At 39.1% G+C, this 22,390-nt stretch overlaps 1 protein-coding gene across 2 annotated transcripts in view; it reads right to left on the reverse strand.

Moving 5' to 3' along the window:
- Positions 1-22,390, reverse strand: part of MYOM1 (myomesin 1) — a 155,693-nt gene that overhangs the window by 73,010 nt on the left and 60,293 nt on the right. For both annotated transcript variants that reach the window (XM_034995657.1, XM_034995658.1), the window contains exons 11-15: positions 22,100-22,264; positions 19,796-19,957; positions 13,181-13,322; positions 10,333-10,532; positions 8,482-8,538 (exon numbers count right to left, since the gene is read on the reverse strand). In XM_034995657.1, coding sequence (XP_034851548.1) covers positions 8,482-8,538; positions 10,333-10,532; positions 13,181-13,322; positions 19,796-19,957; positions 22,100-22,264 — 726 coding nt within the window. The remainder of the gene's footprint in view (positions 1-8,481; positions 8,539-10,332; positions 10,533-13,180; positions 13,323-19,795; positions 19,958-22,099; positions 22,265-22,390) is intronic.

Here is a 22,390-nt window from a genome sequence, read left to right on the forward strand (position 1 = left end):
TTTATTTATTTATTTATTTATTTATTTATTTATTTATTTATTTATTTTAGACTCTGAAGCTTTAAAACAACAACAACCTAAAGCTACAGTAATCAAGATAGTGTTGTTGGTATAGAGAAAATAAAATTGATCAATAGAGATTCCAGAAATAGATCCACAAATATGCAACCAATTGATTCTGGCAATGGTGCCAAGGCAATTCAATGGAAAAAGGATAACTTTTGAACTGTTTACTGAAATAATTGGATAGCTGTATGCAAAATGATCATGATAACAATAAAACTTAGATCCTTACTTCACACTTTATAGAAAAATTTAATATAGACTATTAAATATAGAATATAGAAAAATTTATAGAAATTTTTAGAAAATAGAAAATTTTAATTTATATATAGAAAAATTTAATTTAAAATGGAGCATATAGATTGAAATCTAAGAGCTAATGCTACAACATTTCTAGGAAAAATATCTAAGTAAACTTGATTCGGCAAAGATTCAAATTTGAGGCAAAAATGACAATATACACATAAAAAGATGTCCAACAATATTAGGGAAACGCAAATTAAAACCACTATGCTCCCACTATGAAATACCATTACTGGTGACAATGTGGAGCAACTGGAACTCATATACTACTGATGGGATTATAAAATGGTACAAACATCTTGGAAACAGTTGGCAGTTTCTTTAAAAATTAAACTTACACCAAAAAAAAAAAAAAATTAAACATACACCTACCACATGACCTATCTGTCCAACTCCTAGGTATTTATCCAAGAGAAATGAAAAGCATATGTCCATACAAACACTTAACAAGGATGTTCATAGAGGCTTTTGAAAGTAAATGAATAAAAAATTGAAATGAACTGATACATATATCAACATGAATAAATCTCAAAATAATTATGCTGAGTGAAGAAAACCGGAGAAAAATGAGTATGATACCATTTATCTAAGAGTGTGGAAAATGCAAACTAGAGTGACAGAAAGCAGATCAGTGAAGGCCTGGAGATGGGCAGAGGTAGGAGAAAGAAATTACAAAGGGGCATGAGGAAATTTTAGGGGTGGTGGATATGTTCATTATTTTGATCATGGTGACAGTTTCACAGGTGTATATACATGGAGAATTTGTCAAATTGTACATTTTACAGGTATCAGTTTACTCGATGTCAACTGCACCTCAATAAACCTTTTTAAAAACAGTGATTCTGGGGGGCGGAGCAAGATGGCAGAGGAGTAGGAGACCTGGATTTCATCTCCTCTCAGGAATTCAGCTGGATAGGGATCAAACCAATCTGAACACCTACGAACTCAACAGGAGATCGAAGAAAAGAAGAGCAACAACTCTCTCACCAGAAAAGCGACCACTTTCTAGAAGGTAGGACGTGTGGAGAAGTGAATCTGAGGTGATATTCGGGAGGATAGACAGCGGGGGAGGGGCCTCCGTCGGCCACTTCTGGCAAGTGATAGAGCCGCGGAGCACAAAATTGGAACTTTTAAAAGTCTGCTCCGCCAAGGGACGTCACTCTGGTAGCTAAGCGGGGGGTGGAACCCTCCAGGACAGTGTGGTCTCAGGACCCTCGGGGTCAAAGAAAGACCGGGGGTGCCTGAGTGTGGCAGAGCTCCCAGGTAACGGAGCAGGGAAGCCGGCTGCAGAGACGGAGCCCAGGCGCGGGCTCTCAGCTCGGGGTTGCCATAAACCGTGATCCGCGGCACAGTCGGGCCACTGCTCCTCCAGCAGGGACCCAACAGGCGGCAGATCCGGGGAGACTCACCTTCCTCCCCGGGAGGAGCCGCGTGGGAGTGCACCGCAGGGATCTGCTGGGTTTGGAGACTCCACCCAGGGTCGGGTGCCAGAGATAGAGGCGCGCGGTCACAGGCCGGGTGAGCACGGGGTGCGGCCGGAGACTGGGGAGACGGGAGTGACTGACGGCTTTTCTCTGGGGGCGCACTGAGAAGCGGGGCCCCGAGTTCTCGGCTCCTCCAGGGCGGAGATTGGGAGGCCGCCATTTTCACTCTCCACCTCCAAAGCTGTAGGGAAAGCTCACAGGGAACAAAAGCCCCGGAGAGCAAACCCGAGCAGATTACTTAGCCGGGAGGGGGCAAGGGCGGGGCAATTCCGCCTCTGGCAGAGACATTTGGAAACCACGGCAACAGGCCCCTCCCCAGAAGATCAGCGAGAACAGCCAGCCAAGACCAAGTTTACCGATCAATGAGAACGGCAGAACTCCAGCGCTAGGGGAATACTGCACATAGAATTCATGGCTTTTTTACCATGATTCTTTAGTCTTGCAAAGTTAATTTTTTTTAACTGTCTTTTTTCCTTTTTTTTTCTTTTTGAATTTTTCTTTTTCCCTTTTTTCAACCAACATCTTATCAATCCCTTTTTTTAAAAAAAATTTTTTATTTTTCATTTTTAGAGTCATATTCTATCCCTTCATAGTAGTTACCTGTATTTTTGGCTTATATATATAAGTTGTTCTCTCTTTAAAATTTTGAGATAGTTTCTTCTAACAGATTAAAATATACCCTAAATCTCTAGTATATGGTGTTTTCTATTCCCCTGCCTGATCACATCCTCTGCCTTTTTTTTCTTTTTTCTTTTTTTAAATCCTCTTCTTTCTTTTTTCAAACAACTTCTTATCAATTCCTTTTATAAAATTTTTTATAATTTCCATCTTTACAGTCATATTCCATCCCTTCATCATATCAACCCTTATTTTTGTACATATATAAGTTTTTCTTTCCTTAAAATTTTGGGAGGCACTTTCTTCTAAAAGACCAAAATACACCCCAAATCTGTGTGGCACTGATCTATATACCAGCCTGATCATATTTGATCACATTCTGGTTTTTTGTTGTTGTTGTTGTTTTGTTTTGTTTGTTTTTGTTTTTATCTTTATCTTTTTCTTTTTTTTCTTTTTCTTTTTTCTCTCTTTCTGTTTCTTTTTCCACTGCTTCAGGTCTTTTCTGATTTGTTTAGAGTATATTTTCTGGGGACGTGGTTACTCTGCTAGCATTTTGTTCTCTCATTAATCTATTCTACTCTGCACAAAATGACAAGACGGAAAAAATCACCTCAACAAAAAGAACAAGAGGTAGTACCGACTGCCAGGGACCTACTGAATACGGACATTAGTACGATGTCAGATCTAGACTTCAGAATCATCACTTTAAAGATACTAGCTGGGCTTGAAAAAAATATGGAAGTTATTAGAGAAACCCTTTCTCGAGAAGTAAAAGAACTAAAATCCAGCCAAGTAGAAATCAAAAAGGCTATTAATGAGGTGCAATAAAAAATGGGGGCGCTAACTGCTAGAATAAATGAGGCAGAAGAGAGAATCAGTAATATAGAAGATGAAATGATGGAAAATAAAGAAGCTGAGAAAAAGAGAGATAAACAACTACTGGATCACGAGGGCAGAATTCGAGAGATAAGCGATACCATAAGATGAAACAACATTAGAATAATTGGGATCCCACAAGAAGAAGAAAGAGAGAGAGGGGCAGAAGGTATAATGGAGCAAATTATAGCAGAGAACGTCCCTAATTTGGGGAAGGAAACAGGCATGAAAATCCAGGAAGCACAGAGAACCCCTCTCAAAATCAATAAAAATAGGTCAACACCCCGACATCTAATAGTAAAACTTACGAGTCTCATAGACAAAGAGAAAATCCTGAAAGCAGCTCGGGAGAAGAGATATGTAATCTACAATGGTAGAAACATTAGATTGGCAACAGACCTATCCACAGAGACCTGGCAGGCCAGAAGGGACTGGCAGGATATATTCAGAGCACTAAATGAGAAAAATATGCAGCCAAGAATACTATATCCAGCTAGGCTGTCACTGAAAATAGAAAGAGAGATAAAAAGCTTCCAGGACAAACAAAAACTAAAGGAATTTGCAAACACAAAACCAGCCCTATAGGAAATCTTGAAAGGGGTCCTCTAAGCAAAGAGAGAGCCTAAAAGCAACATAGACCAGAAAGGAACACAGACAATTTACGGTAACAGTCACCTTACAGGCAATACAATGGCACTAAATTCCTATCTTTCAATAGTTACCCTGAATGTAAATGGGCTAAATGCCCCAATCAAAAGACACAGGCTATCAGACTGGATTAAAAAACAAGACCCATCGATATGCTGTCTGCATGGGACTCATTTTAGAACCAAAGACACCCCCAGATTGAAAGTGAGGGGGTGGAAAACCATTTACCATGCTAATGGACACCAAAAGAAAGCTGGGGTGGCAATCCTTATATCAGACAAATTAGATTTTAAACCACAGACTGTAATAAGAGATGAGGAAGGACACTATATCATACCTAAAGGGTCTATCCAACAAGAAGATCTAACAATTGTAAATATCTATGCCCCTAACATGGGAGCAGCCAATTATATAAGGCAATTAATAACAAAAGCAAAGAAACACATCGACAACAATACAATAATAGTGGGGGACTTTAACACCCCCCTCACTGAAATGGACAGATCGTCTAAGCAAAAGATCAACAAGGAAATAAAGACTTTAAATGACACACTGGACCAAATGGACTTCACAGACATATTCAGAACATTCCACCCCAAAGCAACGGAATACACATTCTTCTCTAGTGCCCATGGAACATTCTCCAGAATAGATCACATCCTAGGTCATAAATCAGGTCTCAACCGGTACCAAAAGATTGGGATCATTCCCTGCCTATTTTCAGACCACAATGCTTTGAAACTAGAACTCAATCACAAGAGGAAAGTCGGAAAGAACTCAAATACATGGAGGCTAAAGAGCATCCTACTGAAGAATGAATGGGTCAACCAGGAAATTAAAGAAGAATTAAAAAAATACATGGAAACCAATGAAAATGAAAACACAACTATTCAAAATCTTTGGGATGCAGCAAAGGCAGTCTTAAGAGGAAAGTATATAGCAATACAAGCCTTTCTCAAGAAACAAGAAAGGTCTCAAGTACACAACCTAACCCTACACCTAAAGGAGCTGGAGAAAGAACAGCAAATAAAGCCTAAACCCAGCAGGAGAGAGAAATCATAAAGATCAGAGCAGAAATCAATGAAATAGAAACTAAAAGAACAATAGAACAGATCAACGAAACTAGGAGCTGGTTCTTTGAAAGAATTAACAAGATTGATAAACCCCTGGCCAGACTTATCAAAAAGAGAAGAGAAACGACCCAAATCAACAAAATCATGAATGAAAGAGGAGAGATCACAACCAACACCAAAGAAATACAAACAATCATAAGAACATATTATGAGCAACTCTATGCCAGCAAATTAGATAATCTGGAAGAAATGGATGCATTCCTAGAGATGTATCAACTACCAAAACTGAACCAGGAAGAAAGAGAAAACCTGAACAGACCTATAACCACTAAGGAAATAGAAGCAGTTATCAAAAATCTCCCAACAAACAAAAGCCCAGGGCCAGATGGCTTCCCAGGGGAATTCTACCAAACATTTCAAGAAGAATTAATACCTATTCTTCTGAAACTGTTCCAAAAAATAGAAATGGAAGGAAAACTTCCAAACTCATTTTATGAGGCCATCATTACCTTGATCCCAAAACCAGACAAAGACCCCATCAAAAAGGAGAATTACAGACCAATATCCCTGATGAACATGGATGCAAAAATTCTCACCAAAATACTAGCCAATAGGATCCAACAGTACATTAAAAGGATTATTCACCACGACCAAGTGGGATTTATTCCTGGGCTGCAAGGTTGGTTCAACATCCGCAAATCAATCAACGTGATACAATACATTAACAAAAGAAAGAACAAGAATCATATGATCCTCTCAATAGATGCAGAAAAAGCTTTTGACAAAGTACAGCATCCTTTCTTGATCAAAACTCTTCAGAGTATAGGGATAGAGGGTACATACCTCAATATCATAAAAGCCATCTATGAAAAACCCACAGCGAATATCATTCTCAATGGGGAAAAACTGAGAGCTTTCCCCCTAAGGTCAGGAACGCGGCAGGGATGTCCACTATCACCACTGCTGTTCAACATAGTATTGGAAGTCCTAGCCACAGCAATCAGACAACAAAAAGAAATCAAAGGCATCCAAATTGGCAAAGAAGTCAAACTCTCAGTCTTTGCAGATGATATGATACTTTATGTGGAAAACCCCAAAGACTCCACCCCAAAACTGCTAGAACTCATACAGGAATTCAGTCAAGTGGCAGGATATAAAATCAATGCACAGAAGTCAGTGGCATTCCTATACACCAACAACAAGACAGAAGAAAGAGAAAGTAAGGAGTTGATCCCATTTACAATTGCACCCAAAACCATAAGATACCTAGGAATAAATCTAACCAAAGAGAAAAGGATCTATACTCAGAAAACTATAAAATACTCATGAAAGAAATTGAGGAAGACACAAAGAAATGGAAAAACATTCCATGCTCATGGATTGGAAGAACAAATATTGTGAAGATGTCAATGCTACCTAGAGCAATCTACACATTCAATGCAATTCCCATCAAAATATCATCCACTTTTTTCAAAGAAATGGAACAAATAATCCTAAAATTTGTATGGAACCAGAAAAGACCCCACATAGCCAGAGGAATGTTGAAAAAGAAAAGCAAAGCCGGCGGCATCACAATTCCGGACTTCCAGCTCTATTACAAAGCTGTCATCATCAAGACAGTATGGTACTGGCACAAAAACAGACACAGAGATCAATGGAACAGAATAGAGAGCCCAGAAATGGACCCTCAACTCTATGGTCAACTAATCTTCGACAAAGCAGGAAAGAATGTCCAATGGAAAAAAGACAGTCTCTTCAACAAATGGTGTTGGGAAAATTGGATAGCCACATGCAGAAGAATGAAACTGGACCATTTCCTTACACCACACACAAAAATAGACTCCAAATGGTTGAAAGACCTCAATGTGAGACAGGAGTCCATCAAAATCCTAAAGGAGAACACAGGCAGCAACCTCTTTGACCTCAGCCGCAGCAACTTCTTCCTAGAAACATCACCAAAGGCAAGGGAAGCAAGGGCAAAAATGAACTATTGGGACTTCATCAAGATAAAAAGCTTTTGCAAAGCAAAGGAAACAGTCAACAAAACCAAAAGACAACCGACAGAATGGGAGAAGATATTTGCAAATGACATATCAGATAAAGGGCTAGTATCCAAAATCTATAAAGAACTCATCAAACTCAACACCCAAAGAACAAAGAATCCAATCAAGAAATGGGCAGAAGACATGAACAGACATTTTTCCAAAGAAGACATCCAAATGGCCAACAGACACATGAAAAAGTGCTCAATATCCCTCGGCATCAGGGAAATCCAAATCAAAACCTCAATGAGATACCACCTCACACTAGTCAGAATGGCTAAAATTAACAAGTCAGGAAATGACAGATGTTGGCGGGGATGCGGAGAAAGGGGAACCCTCCTACATTGTTGGTGGGAATGCAAGCTGGTGCAGCCACTCTGGAAAACTGTATGGAGGTTCCTCAAAAAGTTGAAAATAGAGCTACCATATGATCCAGCAATTGCACTACTGGGTATTTACCCCAAAGATACAAAAGTAGGGATCCGAAGGGCTACGTGCACCCCGATGTTTATAGCAGCAATGTCCACAATAGCCAAACTGTGGAAAGAGCCAAGATGTCCATCGACAGATGAATGGCTAAAGAAGATGTGGTATATATATATACAATGGAATATTATGCAGCCATCAAAAGGAATGAGATCTTGCCATTTGCAACGACGTGGATAGAACTGGAGGGTATTATGTTGAGTGAAATAAGTCAAACAGAGAAAGACATGTATCATATGATCTCACTGATATGAGGAATTCTTAATTGCAGGAAACAAACTGAGGGTTGCTGGAGTGGGGGGTGGGGTGGGAGGGATGGGGTGACTGGGTGATAGACACTGGGGAGGGTATGTGCTCTGGTATGTGCTGTGAATTGTGCAAGACTGTTGAATCTCAGATCGGTACCTCTGAAACAAATAATGCAATATATGTTAAGAAAAAAAAAAGAAGAAGAAGGTAGCGGGAGGGGAAGAATGAAGTGGGGGAAATTGGAGGGGTGGACGAACCATGAGAGACGATGGTCTCTGAAAAACAAACTGAGGGTTCTAGAGGGGAGGGGGGTGGGAGGATGGGTTAGCCTGGTGGTGGGTATTGAGGAGGGCACATTCTGCATGGAGCACTGGGTGTTGTGCACAAACAATGAATCATGGAACATTTCATCTAAAACTAATGATGTAATGTATGGGGATTAACATAAGAATAAAAATAAATAAATAAATAAATAAAAACAATGATTCTCTAAAAATATAAGCTACTTTATGATCTCCAAATATTTCAGAATGTTCTTTCCGAAACATCTTAAATAATATACACTGTACCCTCCGTAATAAAGGCTAAACCACATGGCAAAACACTGGCAACAGTATCTGGGGAAAACTGAGCTTTTACCTGTAGGTTCCTCTTCAGTGACAATGATCTGCCCAGTCCAGGGTGCTGAAGGGCGGCCTGAGCAAAGATAAATGTAAAAATCACAAAACTCATAAATGCGGTTTCAATTGCACTCATAAACTGGCCATAATAGTCACAAATTGGTTTGATACTAGTTTACTTACATATTTTCCTAATGAATCTTACTGAGCATATATATGGTGTTGTGTCTTCAAGGGACCCACAATCTTACAGAGCACAGAGCCCACCTAGTTGGAGTCAATATTTCTGGAATTATACTTTCACAAGCAAGGTAAATAACCTATGTTCATTTACTGTTCAATACAGATTTCTGGAAACATGTAAGTTCTCTCATGTCTTCTTAAGAGATAGCATGTATTTGGTGGAAATGTTTCTGGAACAATTACAAGTCCAGTAGTTATTTATCTGCATTAATGAAGCCAAAAGAGGAGGGGGGGAGGCTAATCCTACAGTACAGTTCAATGAAAGCAATTTCTTTCCATTGTATTTTGAAAAGTGTTATCTACAAAGGAAACCAGTTTAGATCTGGAGTAAGGAAAATGGGTGACATGGGCAGGAAAAGAGGAAAATCCATTTAAATTCATTTCATTCATTCATTCATTGAAGAGGAAATTCATTTCTGTGTTCCCACAAGTAACAGAAAGAGAGAATGGTTCAACTCCTGCTTTATCAACAGATTTTCACCATAGCTTGTACAAAACCAGAAAGAGGATATGAAAGATAACCTATTTTCAACTCAAATCTTACTTTCACTGGAATTTATAAAAGAGGAGTAAATGAAAATATGAACTGGACTTAGGAAAGAGGTAGGGAAGTCAGATAGTAGGCGAAAAATAATCAGAGGGCAATCAAGGAGCTTGATTAGAAAAAGTCTCCAGAGAAAAGGTATTTTACTTAGCTTTTTATGATGCCACACATGTACCTAAGTAAAGAATAACACTGCAAATACGACATAGACCAGTAGTCCTCAACTAGGATGATTTTGCCCCTCAGGGACATTTGGTAATGTCGGAAACAATTTTGATTGTCACAACGGGAGGAGGGGCATTACTGGAATCTAGTGGGTACAGGCCAGGAATGCTGCTTAGCATCCTACAATGCACAGGACAGCCCCCTATGACAAATAATTATCTGGCCTAAAATGTCTTAATAGGGTCAAGTTTGAAAAATCTGGTATAGTCTGAAGTGTTAATTTCCAACAATCTTTTAATGTCATTTTATGATCCCTATTACTGAGGATGCATATGGGTTCCCACGAAACAAATGCAGGGCATAATTCATGTACCATGGTTTTGACATTGAGACTTGGAGTTTAAATACATGAAAAGATTATTTTTGATTGTCTAATATGGTAACTCAAGTATAGAGACATAAGGTTGTAAATGTATTTTTTCTTTGATATAAAGAAACTCACTGTGTTGAGTATTAATGCTCTAAGGGGCAAATTCTAGGTTAAGAAATTTACCTTATAATTTTAAGAATTAAAAGAAAAGTATATTTGGAATGTGCTAATAAAATGAATAAAAATGCTTCCCAGGCTTTTATCACATTTCATTTCAAATAGAATGCCCAGAACTCAGTTTAACAAGGTAAAGTTTTCTGAATCAAATAAAAATAAGACAAAAAATAAAGCCCTTAGTGAAGACATAAGTCTAAAAACAAAGTGGTTTTGGTTTTGTTTTTTTTTCCCTAGGATTTTCTGATAAAGGATTTCCTATTCTCTTCTCCCTCTAGTGGAAGGGGGAGGAATAACCTTGCAATGAGATCTAGTGTAGTTACTAAAAAAAAAAAAAAAAAGGTTCAAGATCCTGAAAATTGAAAGATGCTTACTTTTAAGTCTAGCTTTCTCAGCTGGATCCAGAGCAGCCACAGGCTCAGAAACTCTAGATGGTAGACCTATTCCATTTTTATTCACAGCTCGAACTCGGAATATGTAAGAACGACCTTCTATCAATCCAGTAACTGGAAAACGAGCAAACTTCACAGGTGTATCATTGCATTGAGACCAGCTATCTGTGCCCACCTCACACCTGAGGGAAAGAGAATGATCAGAAAGAATATTAAAACAAGTATGACTAAATTAATAGCTCCAAAGCTGCAAACCCACCCAATTGCTTCAGATCTCCCTATAACCTACCCAGCTCAAGTGTGGTTCAATAGTTACTTAACTGCATGCACTTAGTTCCACTCAATTGCAGTGTGTATTCTTTAATAATAAAAATGCCTCAGATCCTTCCTAAACATGCATACTTCCTTTAAACTCCCTAAAAGCAAGCAGCTGAGGGGCTTTGTGTGCTAAGCAGAAGAACTTTGGGGGAAAAACAGACACAGCAATAGGTAGGTATGTACAATCTATACACTGGAGAGACTGAGGGGGAGATCCCCCAAACATCTTCCTGGCTGACATCTTCAATTCTACCACTGGTGACTTCTTTGTCTTCTTTATGCATTTTCTTTTAAAAATAAAACTACTGTTTGAGAAAGTTAATACCTTAAATATACCTATTTATACTGTAGTTTGGAAAGAGTGTGCTTTTTTTTCTTAAGTAATCTCTACACCCAATGTGGGCTCAAACTCACAACCCTGAGATCGAGAGCTGCACGCTCTAGGATTGAGCCAGCCAGTCACCCCTGGAAAGAGCCCGCTTGATGATCATTACATTCTGTGTGGGTAGAAGGGTGAAGAGAGTATTGTAACATATGTGTTTCTAAACAGATGAGATTGGTGAGATGCAGGGAAACTCTCAGGCCTGGCAGGGAGAGATTACGTGCTTGAACCTCTGATTTCTAACAAGGTGCTTTTACAGCAGTCAGTGTCTGGGATGGAGTGGTCACATCCTGGGAGACAAAGATGGCAGTTCATATTATGCTACTGGCCTGATCAACAGGGGTTAATAGCTCTCAGCATGTGATTAAATTACACAGCATTAGGATTAAGTAACTCATCAGTTTTCATGAGCAGAGCACCGAACTTTTAGTTTATGTCACTTTGCCAATATGGCTCCATGTCTAAAATGTCTAATTCCCAAATAATTTGCATGGGGGAGGGGGTTCCAATGGCAGTGCAAACGCAGTCAGGGCAAGAGGTTTCTCTGCTTCCTCAGCCTCACCCTTCCATTCTTTGATATAGATAATAGCATTTCCTCAACCTTATGTAAAGTGCTATGAAATATGGCTTCAATCCCTGACTGCCACCCTTAAATCTCGTCTTTGTAGAAATTCTGGAGCGGCTATGGGTAGGGTTTGGGAGGGAGCCGAGAGGCCTAGGACATTTCTTCAAACTGCCCCTGTCTCCAGAGATTCTTCCTCTCTCCCTATGCAGATGCTGTCACGGGGACCCAGTGATACAACAGTGTGCTTCCCAACCCTCATGTGGGCAGAAAGAAAGGCGGAAAGCAGCTGCTCTGGAGATGTCTACAGCATGTTGGAGCAGAAAGAACACAAATATATGGCCAGGCTGATATTTGAATTCTAGTTCTGCTACTTACTACCTGTGCGATTTAGGCAACTTAGTGTTTTCTCACTAGCATGTGGCTTTGGGGCAGCAACTGTTTCCTACTTGTAGTAAGTATCTAACTTTCAAATGGCAGTTATGGTTAATGGTTAATATATGTGATGTATTAGAACAGTGCCGTGCACATAGGCAATGTTTAATAAATATCAGCCGCAATATGGTTATTTTTATTATGACTAAGCAAAATGTACTTCTGATTGTCCCTGGTCTTAACACTGATTAAGTTTGCAAATCCCTTGGAAATCTGCCAAAGACAATAAAGCAGTCTGTAAGGATGAAAGAGAATCTACCAAAAACTTCACAGTTCATCATTACTAAATGACAAAGTAATGTGGAAGTATTTAGTATATGGTTAAATAGTATATGACTTATTATAAATATTTCTCTGGATGGTATTGAGCCCAATGGGCATATATTTACTTATTACCATAAATATTTGGTTTAAGACACCTTGGTACAAACCTGTTGTACCACAGTGGCACAGATTATATGTCCTCAGTGGTTTCCACAATTAGATTCTATTACTAAAAAATGGAAAGAGAATTGGAGCAACTATTTGAATAGAAACTAAGTCAGATAATAATGTATTTAGGTTGATAATCTAAATTTGTTGTCTGTATTGTCCAAACTCACTGGATAATTAATGTGTAAGACCCAGTTACTATAAATATCAGAGGTTCTAAGTTTTGGAGAATATAGATTGCAAAAACTTGTAGAAAGAACATAATTTAATACTATTGATACTTGTTATTTCTTTGTTTAACTTGAAACCACATCCTGTGAAATAAATAAGATTTTGTTAGTATTCCTAAAGTATTATTCTTTAAGTATTTAATATTTTAAAATTACTGACTTACTAGGGATGCGGACATTAAATATATTGGACCCTCTATAAGGTCTACAAATTCATAGCATTCTTGCCAAATTAGTGACTTCCATTGGTAGTCAAGTTCAAAAATTATCTTTGGAAGTTAGGTCAATAGATAGGGGTGTGAGAGAGAGAGAGAGAGAGAGAAAGAGACAGACAGACAGACATAGAGAGAGAGAAAGAGAAAGAGGGAGAGGAGACCAGAAAAGAAATATTTCACGTAGAAATGGTGGGAGAAATCAAGCATGCCTCTCTATGGCCAAATCACTTGAACTGAAACTAAACTAAGTACTAACTTATCAATAAAATATCCGAGAATAGGACTCCCTCCATCCACAGCTGGCTGTTTCCAAGAGATGATGATATAATCTTTGTTGGCATCCAAGCACACCACATCCAAGGCAGAGGCTGGAGCTCCTTCAATCTCTGCATCAGCGTCTGTGGAGATAAAGAAGGATCCCTTTAAGTCTCTCAGACAAGAGCCATCAGAGTCTGGCAGTCTCGGACTTAGTGCACACATTTCTTACCAAACGCATAGTGGCTGCATCTTTGGCCCAAACAGAGCGAGTTCCGATCTTAGAATTTGCTGACCAACATGAAAATCTGTGCTTTTCATCATCAGTACAAAGAACATTATGTTAGAAAGGGCTATAAAAAGGACTCATGACCTTTGCCTCATGGCCTTTGCCTGCCCAAAATGTCCTAAAGGAAAATAAATATGGGGCGCCTGGGTGGCTCAGTCGGTTAAGCATCTGCCTTCGGCCCAGGTCACCATCCCAAGGGTCCTGGGATCGAGTCCCACGTCGGGCTCCCTGCTCAGTGGGGAGCCTGCTTCTCCCTCTCCCTCTGCTGCTCCCCCTGCTTGTGCTCTCTCTCTCTCTGTCAAATATAAACAAAATCTTCTAAAAAAAAAAAAAATAAAGGAAAATAAATATGGAGATGTCAGGAATCGCTATCAGAAAAGTCTAAGGGAAGCTGAGCCAGAAAGTCTGTTCTTAAGATATCTAGTGTGCAGTGTTACTCAGAAATATGAATTACTCAGAGGGGGAACACACAGCCCCCTCTGTCACCTTGTGGATGCATCACAAGAGAATACAAACCACGAAGCTTTGCCCATCCCTCTGCTGGGCACTCCCACTTTGGAAGAGAAAGGAAAACATTCACTTTAATCAAATGTTTGTTCCCAGACTGAGGACACTTGCGAAAGGAACTCTGATGCAATATTCACATCTGAGCATAGTTTATCCAAGTTTAGTAGAAGTCCAGGATTATACAAGAAGGAGAGGGCAGTTATTGTTTATGAAATGAGATCCTCTGACAGTGCGTCTCCTCAGCAGTGTCTTCAGGCACAGCTAAATTAGTGAACCAGGGATGTTTTCAGGAGAGCAAGGAGAAGGAAAATAATCAGTCAATAGCCTTTTAAGTGGGAGGCAGGGTTCCTGGAGGTGGGGTCCACAGTGCCAATTCCTCCTGACCTCTGGTCCACCTCTTCATAACTGGAGTTAACCGGACAGGAGGCTGAGATGTGTCGGAGCCACTCAACTCAAGGAAAACATTTCTGTTGACTGAATAAACACTTTTCTTTTACAACAAGCTATACTTCTGTAATTACTAAACCATTTGATAATAAGGCAGAAATATTTGTGCACTTCTGAATTTGATAGGTTTGCATTGCCCGTGAGGAGCTCAAGTCACTTTGGTTTTGAACATTCTGTTTTTTGCCCCAAAAACCTGCAGGAAAGTGTTCTAGGCAACTTCTCTGGCATAGGTGCTGTACCAGAACATAACTAAATCATGGCCCCTAAAAGTAAGCATTTTGGTGGGGAGAAACTTCTTTGCTTTCAGGCTTTGAGAGCACTGGATTGGGGGGTGAGCCTGCCGACAGTGAAGTTAGAGCAGAGCTAGAAAGGCGTCGAGATGCTGAGGTTAACAGGCCTAAGTGGCAGAAGAGGGATGCTGGAAAGCTGCTCAGTTGGGAGGGGACAGGTGGCAACCTTCACCCATGTCCTTTTGCTAACGGCCCATGATGTAACAACCAGGAATCCCCGGTTTAGCTTGCTGAATATCCACTGTATATAACAGAGCCCCTGGCAGACAGTAGGCATCCAGGGAGCCATTTTTCAGCATATTTATAACATGGCCTGCACCGTGCCATTCTTCGGGTGGGCTTAACAGTCTTTCTAAAAACAGGTTCTATGTAGGAGCTGCTGGAAGCCAAATCCCAATACTGTGTTATGTTGAGACACATCTGTGCTCGCGGCTCTCAGCAGCTGCTCCAGGCTGCTTGACCATAGCACCCACTCGGTCCGTGGCAACCCTCTTCCTAGCCTGTGCCCTCCTTTCTCCCAACCCTCCAAAATGCCAAAGTTTTTGTACGTTTGATTAATTAGGGGAAAGATTAGCCTGCTACTCTTTATATCTTGACTTCTGACACAAGCTAATTATAACTTTTTGTCAAAATGTAAGTAACTATTATCTTTAGTATAAAAGCAGTGCTTGCTTGTAAAATATACGATAATCAAAAAATATATGTTAAAATCCCCTTTAATTCCATAATTCAGAGATAACTACTACTAACATATTGGCCTAGATGTTTCTAGATTTTTTTCTGTATTTACGAACTCAAAAATGATGGTTTTTGAAATAAAAATGGGACTAGACTATGCAGTTTCATGTTAATATGTTTCCATATCAATAAATACAGATACACATCACTTGTTTTCATTGCTGTGTGTTATTCTGTTGTTTACATGGGGCATTTATTATACTTTATTTTATAATTCCCATGGATGGATATCTAGATTTCTTCTAGTTTTTCCCAATACAAACATTTTTCTCACCTTTGCCCACTTAAGTTCCTAGAACTAGAATTGTTGGAAATGTGCACTATTGATACCTAGTAGCAAAACAATCCTGAGAAATGTTGAAACAATTAACACTCATCAGCAGTGTACAGGTGTGCTATTCCTTCCATCCCTCTATCCCAGTGGATTTTAAAAATCCTTTAAATCTTTGCAATATGATAGATTAAAATGTTACATCATTTCAATTTTTGTTTCTTTGATTACTAGTGGAATTTTTTCATATATTTATTTGTCATTTGTAATTGTTTTTTCAAGACATTTCTATCCCGTCCTTTGCCACTTTATCATCTCTTTCTCTCTATGCGGTGGAGAGGATAGGGGAGGGAAGAATATATAAAATATAGAATTCTAGAAGAATATGTAATAAAATAATAACATTGGAATAGCCTTTCTTCTTCTTTCTTTCCTTTTTTGTTTTTTGCTTATTTATATGATCTATTTTTTTCACAAAGAACACACACTACCTATGTAATTAAATCCTGGCCAAATATGTGCAGCTCTGGAATGTATTTCTGCAGACATATGGTGCTTTATACACTGATCGTTCTGGTTCAGAAGCTATTTTCTAAGCAGCAAAAATATCAGCACTCTAAAAATGCACTGAAATGGCCTATGCTGTTCAATATATACAGAGTTTTATAAAACACATGAAGTGTCATTTAAAACATGCTGGTAATTTCTTGGGGTGCCTGGCTGGCTGAGGTGTTGGAGCATGTGACTCTTGATCTGGGGATTGCAAGTTCGAGCCCCATGTTGGGTGTAGAGATTACTTAAAAATAAAATCTTTACCAAAAAACCAACATGTTGGCAATTTCTTAAAAAGTTAAACATAAATTTAACATATGACCCAGCAATTCCACTTGTAGGTCTCTATCCAAGAGAAATAAAAACATACCCATGAATATGGACACAAATGTTCATGGCAGCAGTATTCATCGTAGCCAAAGAGGGGAAACAATCCAACTGTCCCAACTGGTGAATGGATGGACAAAATGAGGTATTTCCATACATCGCCATACTACTTAGCAATAAAAAGGAACAAACTGCTAATATGTGTTAAAACATAAATGAGCCTCAAAACATATGTTTTAATGAAAGAAGATAGATGTAAAAGTCCAAATACTATATGCAGAAATGTCCAGATAAGGCCAACAGAGAGAATGTAGGTTAGTGGTTGCCTATGGGCTGGTCTGGGGATGACAGTGGGGAATGGGCAAAGAAATCCCTTTGGGGTGATGGAAATGTTCTTAACCTGGATGGTAGGTGATGGCTGCACACTCTGTAAATATTCTGAAAGCACTGTCCACTCAACATAGGTGGATCTTGCAGTTTATCAAGTACACCTCAACAAAGGCTTTTTTAAAAAAAAGAATCTAAAACACATCATTTAAAATAAACTTGTAAGTGAAAAATTTTCTAAAAGTTCTTAAGTTCACAAAGCAATTACTGAAATTTATCTTCCCAATTTTGTCTTTCCCATTTATCTTCTCAATTCTCTCACACCAACATCTGATAAATTTTAGAATCTTTCCATTTCCTTCTTTTGTGGATTTGAAAACTACCTTAAGTATAAATTTCAAATTTCAATGCCTTTTTCCTTTCTATAGTCAGTAATGTGAAGCCTGGCCTAAATCTGGCAGAGAGCCACAATTCTGGATACAGGCACTGAGAAATGTTACTGAGAAAACCCTAGACTGTGTCAGAGTTCCCAGACAAAGTCCACGAAAGAATTGCCAAGGTCTCAGTAACTAAGGTTTTTTTCTTGAGTCTCCAGAGACACTGTCTGGTTTAGGTAAGACAACTGAGAGCAGAGGCAAAGACTTTGCTTTTTCAGTCCTTATCTAGCCAGGTTTATCCAGGTGGTTTGTCTACACAAACTTACTTGCTGAGGAGTTTCAGTGTGTCCGTCTTCACAGTGATTTATCCAGAGGCTAGCATCTCTCTTCCCTCCGCGATAGCTAACTTTTCCCACCAGGCTTTTGTGTAGGAGAAAGTCTGACACATTTTCAGATGATGTAGATATTCATGTATTTTTATCAGTTGTTGTTCCAGGACAGAATTCCACAATCATTATTTTTCACTGCGGGTGTATGTAGGCTGTTAACCATTCCCAGGATCCATTTTTTTTTGTTTCCTTTTAGTACTAGAAGCCCCAGCTTCAGCAGGCAACATGGCCACCCGACTGGCCACATGATGCCCTAGCTTCCCTCACTGTGAGATGTGTGTGTGTGGCTAAGTGTTCACCATGAAGAAGTGATGTGTGCAACTCTGCATCTCCCCCTGCACGTCCTTTCTCTCCTCTTCCCATAGGCTGGGATGGGAACATGGCATGGCACCATTGGGACAATGGAATAACAATGTAGATGGAACCTGGGACTCTGACCCACACCCCTATTTCTGAATTGATAGACATGGGAGAGAAATAAGCTTTTTTGTTTCATCAGCTTAGCTTATACCCTAATTAAAATCCTGGGTTAGGCATCAGAAGATCTGTATCCTAGGTCCACTTCTGCTTTTAACTGTGAGGCTTTGGTAAATCACTTTATTTTTCTGAACCTCAGCTTCTGCATCTTAAAATTAAAGGATTGGACTAGAATGGGAATCCTAACCTTTTCGTACCATAGACTCCTTTGGCAGGACTGACAAAGAAAGTCTAGAGGCCCCTTCTCGGAATAATGCTTTCAAATGCATAAAATAAAATACATGAGATTGCCAAAGAAACTAAATATATTGAAATATAATTCTAATCATAGACCCTTTGGGAGTCTGTGGATCCCAGTTAAGGACACCTGACCTCTAAAGTTCCATTTTGATCAAAATTTCCTATGAGTTTATGATTCTATTTAGTGCATGAGACATTTAAAAAAATTAGTAAGTCTCCTATATTGTTTATATTTTAGTTGTCTATATACTATGATGTTTTGACACCTTAAAAACCTTTCTGACTGGGGAGACACTGCCCCTCCCAGGGCTAGCCAATTCTCAGAGAGAGCAAGGGCTCAGCCAGGAGCATGCCTTTGATATGCAAACTGACCAATCCAGAGCCATGCCTCCTCTATCTGGCTTGTGCACCCCAGGAGGCCATATTCCCTTGTCTTAATCATCCCAGGGCCAGGTAGCAGGCCACTAGGGACCACGCCTGTAGTTTAGAGTGTACCAAAATGATTGAAACTAGCCAGTCCTAAACTGTTAATCCTGCCCTGCCTTGCCTTTCCCACAGAAACTCCAATAAAAGCCATGGCCTAAGCTCTCCCCTCCCTCTTGGTCCTTCTGCCTCCTGTCCAACCCAACCTATGCTCATGTTTCCCCAGGTGGCCCTATGTGGTGTGCTAAAACCTGTGAGTGTAATAAACTTTATTTTCCTGAGCCTCTCCTGTGTCTCCTCTTGTGGCCACACCTGACTAACATCACAGAAAAGAACACAGAACACTGACCCTGAAGCCTGTGTCAATGGTCTTCCAAATGCGCTGGGATCCCGTGTAGAAATAACATCCCCACTTGCAGACAGCCAATCCATTCAAGACACAGACGAAGAAAGAAAGACTCCTAAAATCACACAGTTTGCCTTAAGGATTAAGTTGTAGCACCTTGTTTCCTAGTTCAGTAAAGCTGAAACTATAAAGAAGGTGTCTGGAGTGAAATAATGAATTTGCTCCATGAAATAGATATTAAAGAGTAAATCCCCCGTAGCACATCACTCTTCTATTGCAGCTTCCATAAACTGAAATGGCTTTTTATATTGTTGGGATGTAGCATCTCTACTCAAACACCTATAGAGAGCTGCACTGGGGACTTACTGAAGATAAAAAAGTCCTGACATTAGTAATAGTAACACAGTCCAGAAGCTAGTTACCTTTGGGTTGGTGCCTCAGGGTTAACCTTTTTAAACTGGGTCTAATTTTACTGCAAGTTAATAACTCTATGCCATGTATTTTGGAAGAATTTTCAAATGGACCTTTCATCATTACAAAAAACATGTTTGGATAGATTGATTTGGCCTCAGTGTTTTAAACATTCTTGGGTGTTCTGCTTTTTGCTGGGTCTTACCTCGAACAAAGACATAAGCACTATATTGTTCATAATATTCTCCCATTCGTACACGGATTGTGTAAAGGCCTTCATCTTCTTTGTTGAGATGAGAAAATGTCAGTGTTGCTCGATCTCCGCTCCAAAGTGTTTGAACCCATTTGGATGAAGAAACAGGTGCTCCTGGAAATTTTTTTAAAACATAAGAAAATTAACTCAGTTTCCCCCCCATTACTCCCTTCTTTTTCCATCCCTCCCTCCCTCTCTCTCTCTCTCTGCCTCTTCTTCTATATTGAAAGCTATTTGACTGTTAGTAGAAGTCTCTAGGGCTTTGAGCCATTCTGCCATGCTTATATTGATAAAAAATACTGTATCAGAAGTGAAGGGACCAGGGCCAAATACATAATCTGCAGGGTCCAGTGCAAAATGAAATTGCAAAGCCCCTGTTCAAAAAGCAAAGAAAAAAATAAAGTTATAGGTACTAAAATATAAGGCTTTTTCCTCTAAAAATATTTTACTATATATAATTGGGGTAACACAAATTACAAAAAAATACTTTCATGCCATAATTTTATATACAAAAATAATTTTTTATTAATGTAATATCTTGATTGATAAGATATTTCAGGCTTGCTTTTCTGCAAATTCAGTTATTAGGTCATCAGATTTATACTTTTGGCAACTTCTTTTTAAGTCAATATAATTGAGGGGCACCTGGATGTCTCAGTCGGTTGAGTGGCCAACTCTTGATTTCTGCTCAGGTCATGATCTCAGAGTCATGAAATTGAGCCCCACAATTGGGTCTGTGCTCAGGCGGAGTCTACTTGTCCTTTTCCCTCCCCTTCTGCCCCTTCCTCCCACTCCCTCATCCCCCCACCCCCCCACCAAATAAATAAATAAATCTTTAAAAAAAAGTAACATCAGTCACTCTTTACAAATGCAAGATCAGAAATGAGTTGATAATCTTTAAATTTTGAGAAGGATCTTTCTGCTGATGCAACTATTACTGCAGCTGTTAAGAAATTACATACTAAAAATATCATATAGTTTATACTATATAGCACTATATAGATAAATTCTTATAAAGTTAACATTGGGTTAACTTTCTGATAAATTATTTCAAAATATAAATTTTAGTACTCTAGAGCTAATGATTCTTAAGGAATAAAATTTCTAAAAAAATTTGATTTCATATAGATCAGTTTCACATAAGTCTGAATTTAATTTTAAATGTAATTTTACATAATAATATTTTGATATTTTCTCTATCATGTTCTGTAACTTGTGGAGGTTATACAAGAAGCTGAAAATGATTTGTATATAATCCAAATGTCTGTTTATACATTCTATCACTGTATCTTCAATTACAAGGAAAAATTAATTTTAAGATTATCTTCCTTATTAATAATTGCTTCATCCACAGTTTCATACGAAAATAGTGTTCTTTTTCATTGAATGCGACAATCTTTAAGCTTAATTTACATTTCTAAACCTCTGAATATTTGCTGTGCAGTGTTATAGCAGTTTTCAATACCAGGGATTCTCAACTCTTTGAAGAATTCTAACAACTGCTTCATATGCTTTACTGCAATGTCTATACACGTGATTTTATTTTGTAATATTTTACTGACAAAGTTTACTGCCTGGTTGCTGGTAGTTCCTGTCTGGATGCTCAGGTCAGTAAGTTAGTATTTGTGCAGATGCCACAGAAATGAGCTCTGGGGAAGGAGGGGTGGGCTGGTAAGCTCCGACTCTGTTCCGACTGTGGGTTCCCATGCTGCCCCCCACTTGGAGCCCCTTCCCTTCCCTAGGGCCATGTTCACCATCCACAGTGCTTTTGCCATTACCAGCTTCGGTCTGGACCCAGATGCTCCAGACTGCCCCAGGTACCTGTGTGCACAACTGAAGTTCAGGCCAACTGCTTGGTGAGCATGCTGCTTTCTGCCCACCATGTCGAGGGGTCAGTGGCCATGCTCCATAGTCCCACTGGACTTCAGTGGACTTCCCTTAATTTTACTAAATAAAATTAACTTATAAAATGAATAGATAAGTAATTTGTAAAAATACATTTTTGTAATCCTTTCCACAGACTACTTGGTGATAAGAAATTATAACCTCCACACATATATTATGAAAGTTCTGCTACTTTGATATATGTATAAAAACTCTTTCAACATCCAGTAGGTTATGCCTTCTAATGTCCAGATTCTGCCAGTTCTGATAAACAGGTCTGCAGTCTTATGGAAGCTCGTGCTCTGGTGCCAAGCCCCGTCTGCCACCTTCTGTGAATAAGAACCGAAGTGAGAATTCATCATAAAGGCTCACCATTTCGGTACCACTGGATCTCTGGCTGGAAATGCTTAATTTCAGGAGTGATAACTACACGGCAGCCTAGACTCATTGTCTCGCCCTCTCTTCCAAAAGACACATCAAATTTGTCATCAAAGTGGATCTCAAACTTGGATGCATAACCATAAGGGGTCACGCCAACTGGGTACAACAAAAACAAACATCAGCAATTTGTTTTTTTCTTATCAAAGAGACACTAGCATTTTAATAAGCAGTCACAACAAACACTGATCAAATGAACTCTCTGGGCAAAAATTAAGTCTTATA

This window comes from Mirounga leonina, unplaced genomic scaffold, assembly GCF_011800145.1.
Source record: "Mirounga leonina isolate KUSES-001 unplaced genomic scaffold, KU_Mleo_1.0 Mir_93, whole genome shotgun sequence".
NCBI classification, from domain to species: Eukaryota; Metazoa; Chordata; class Mammalia; order Carnivora; family Phocidae; genus Mirounga; species Mirounga leonina.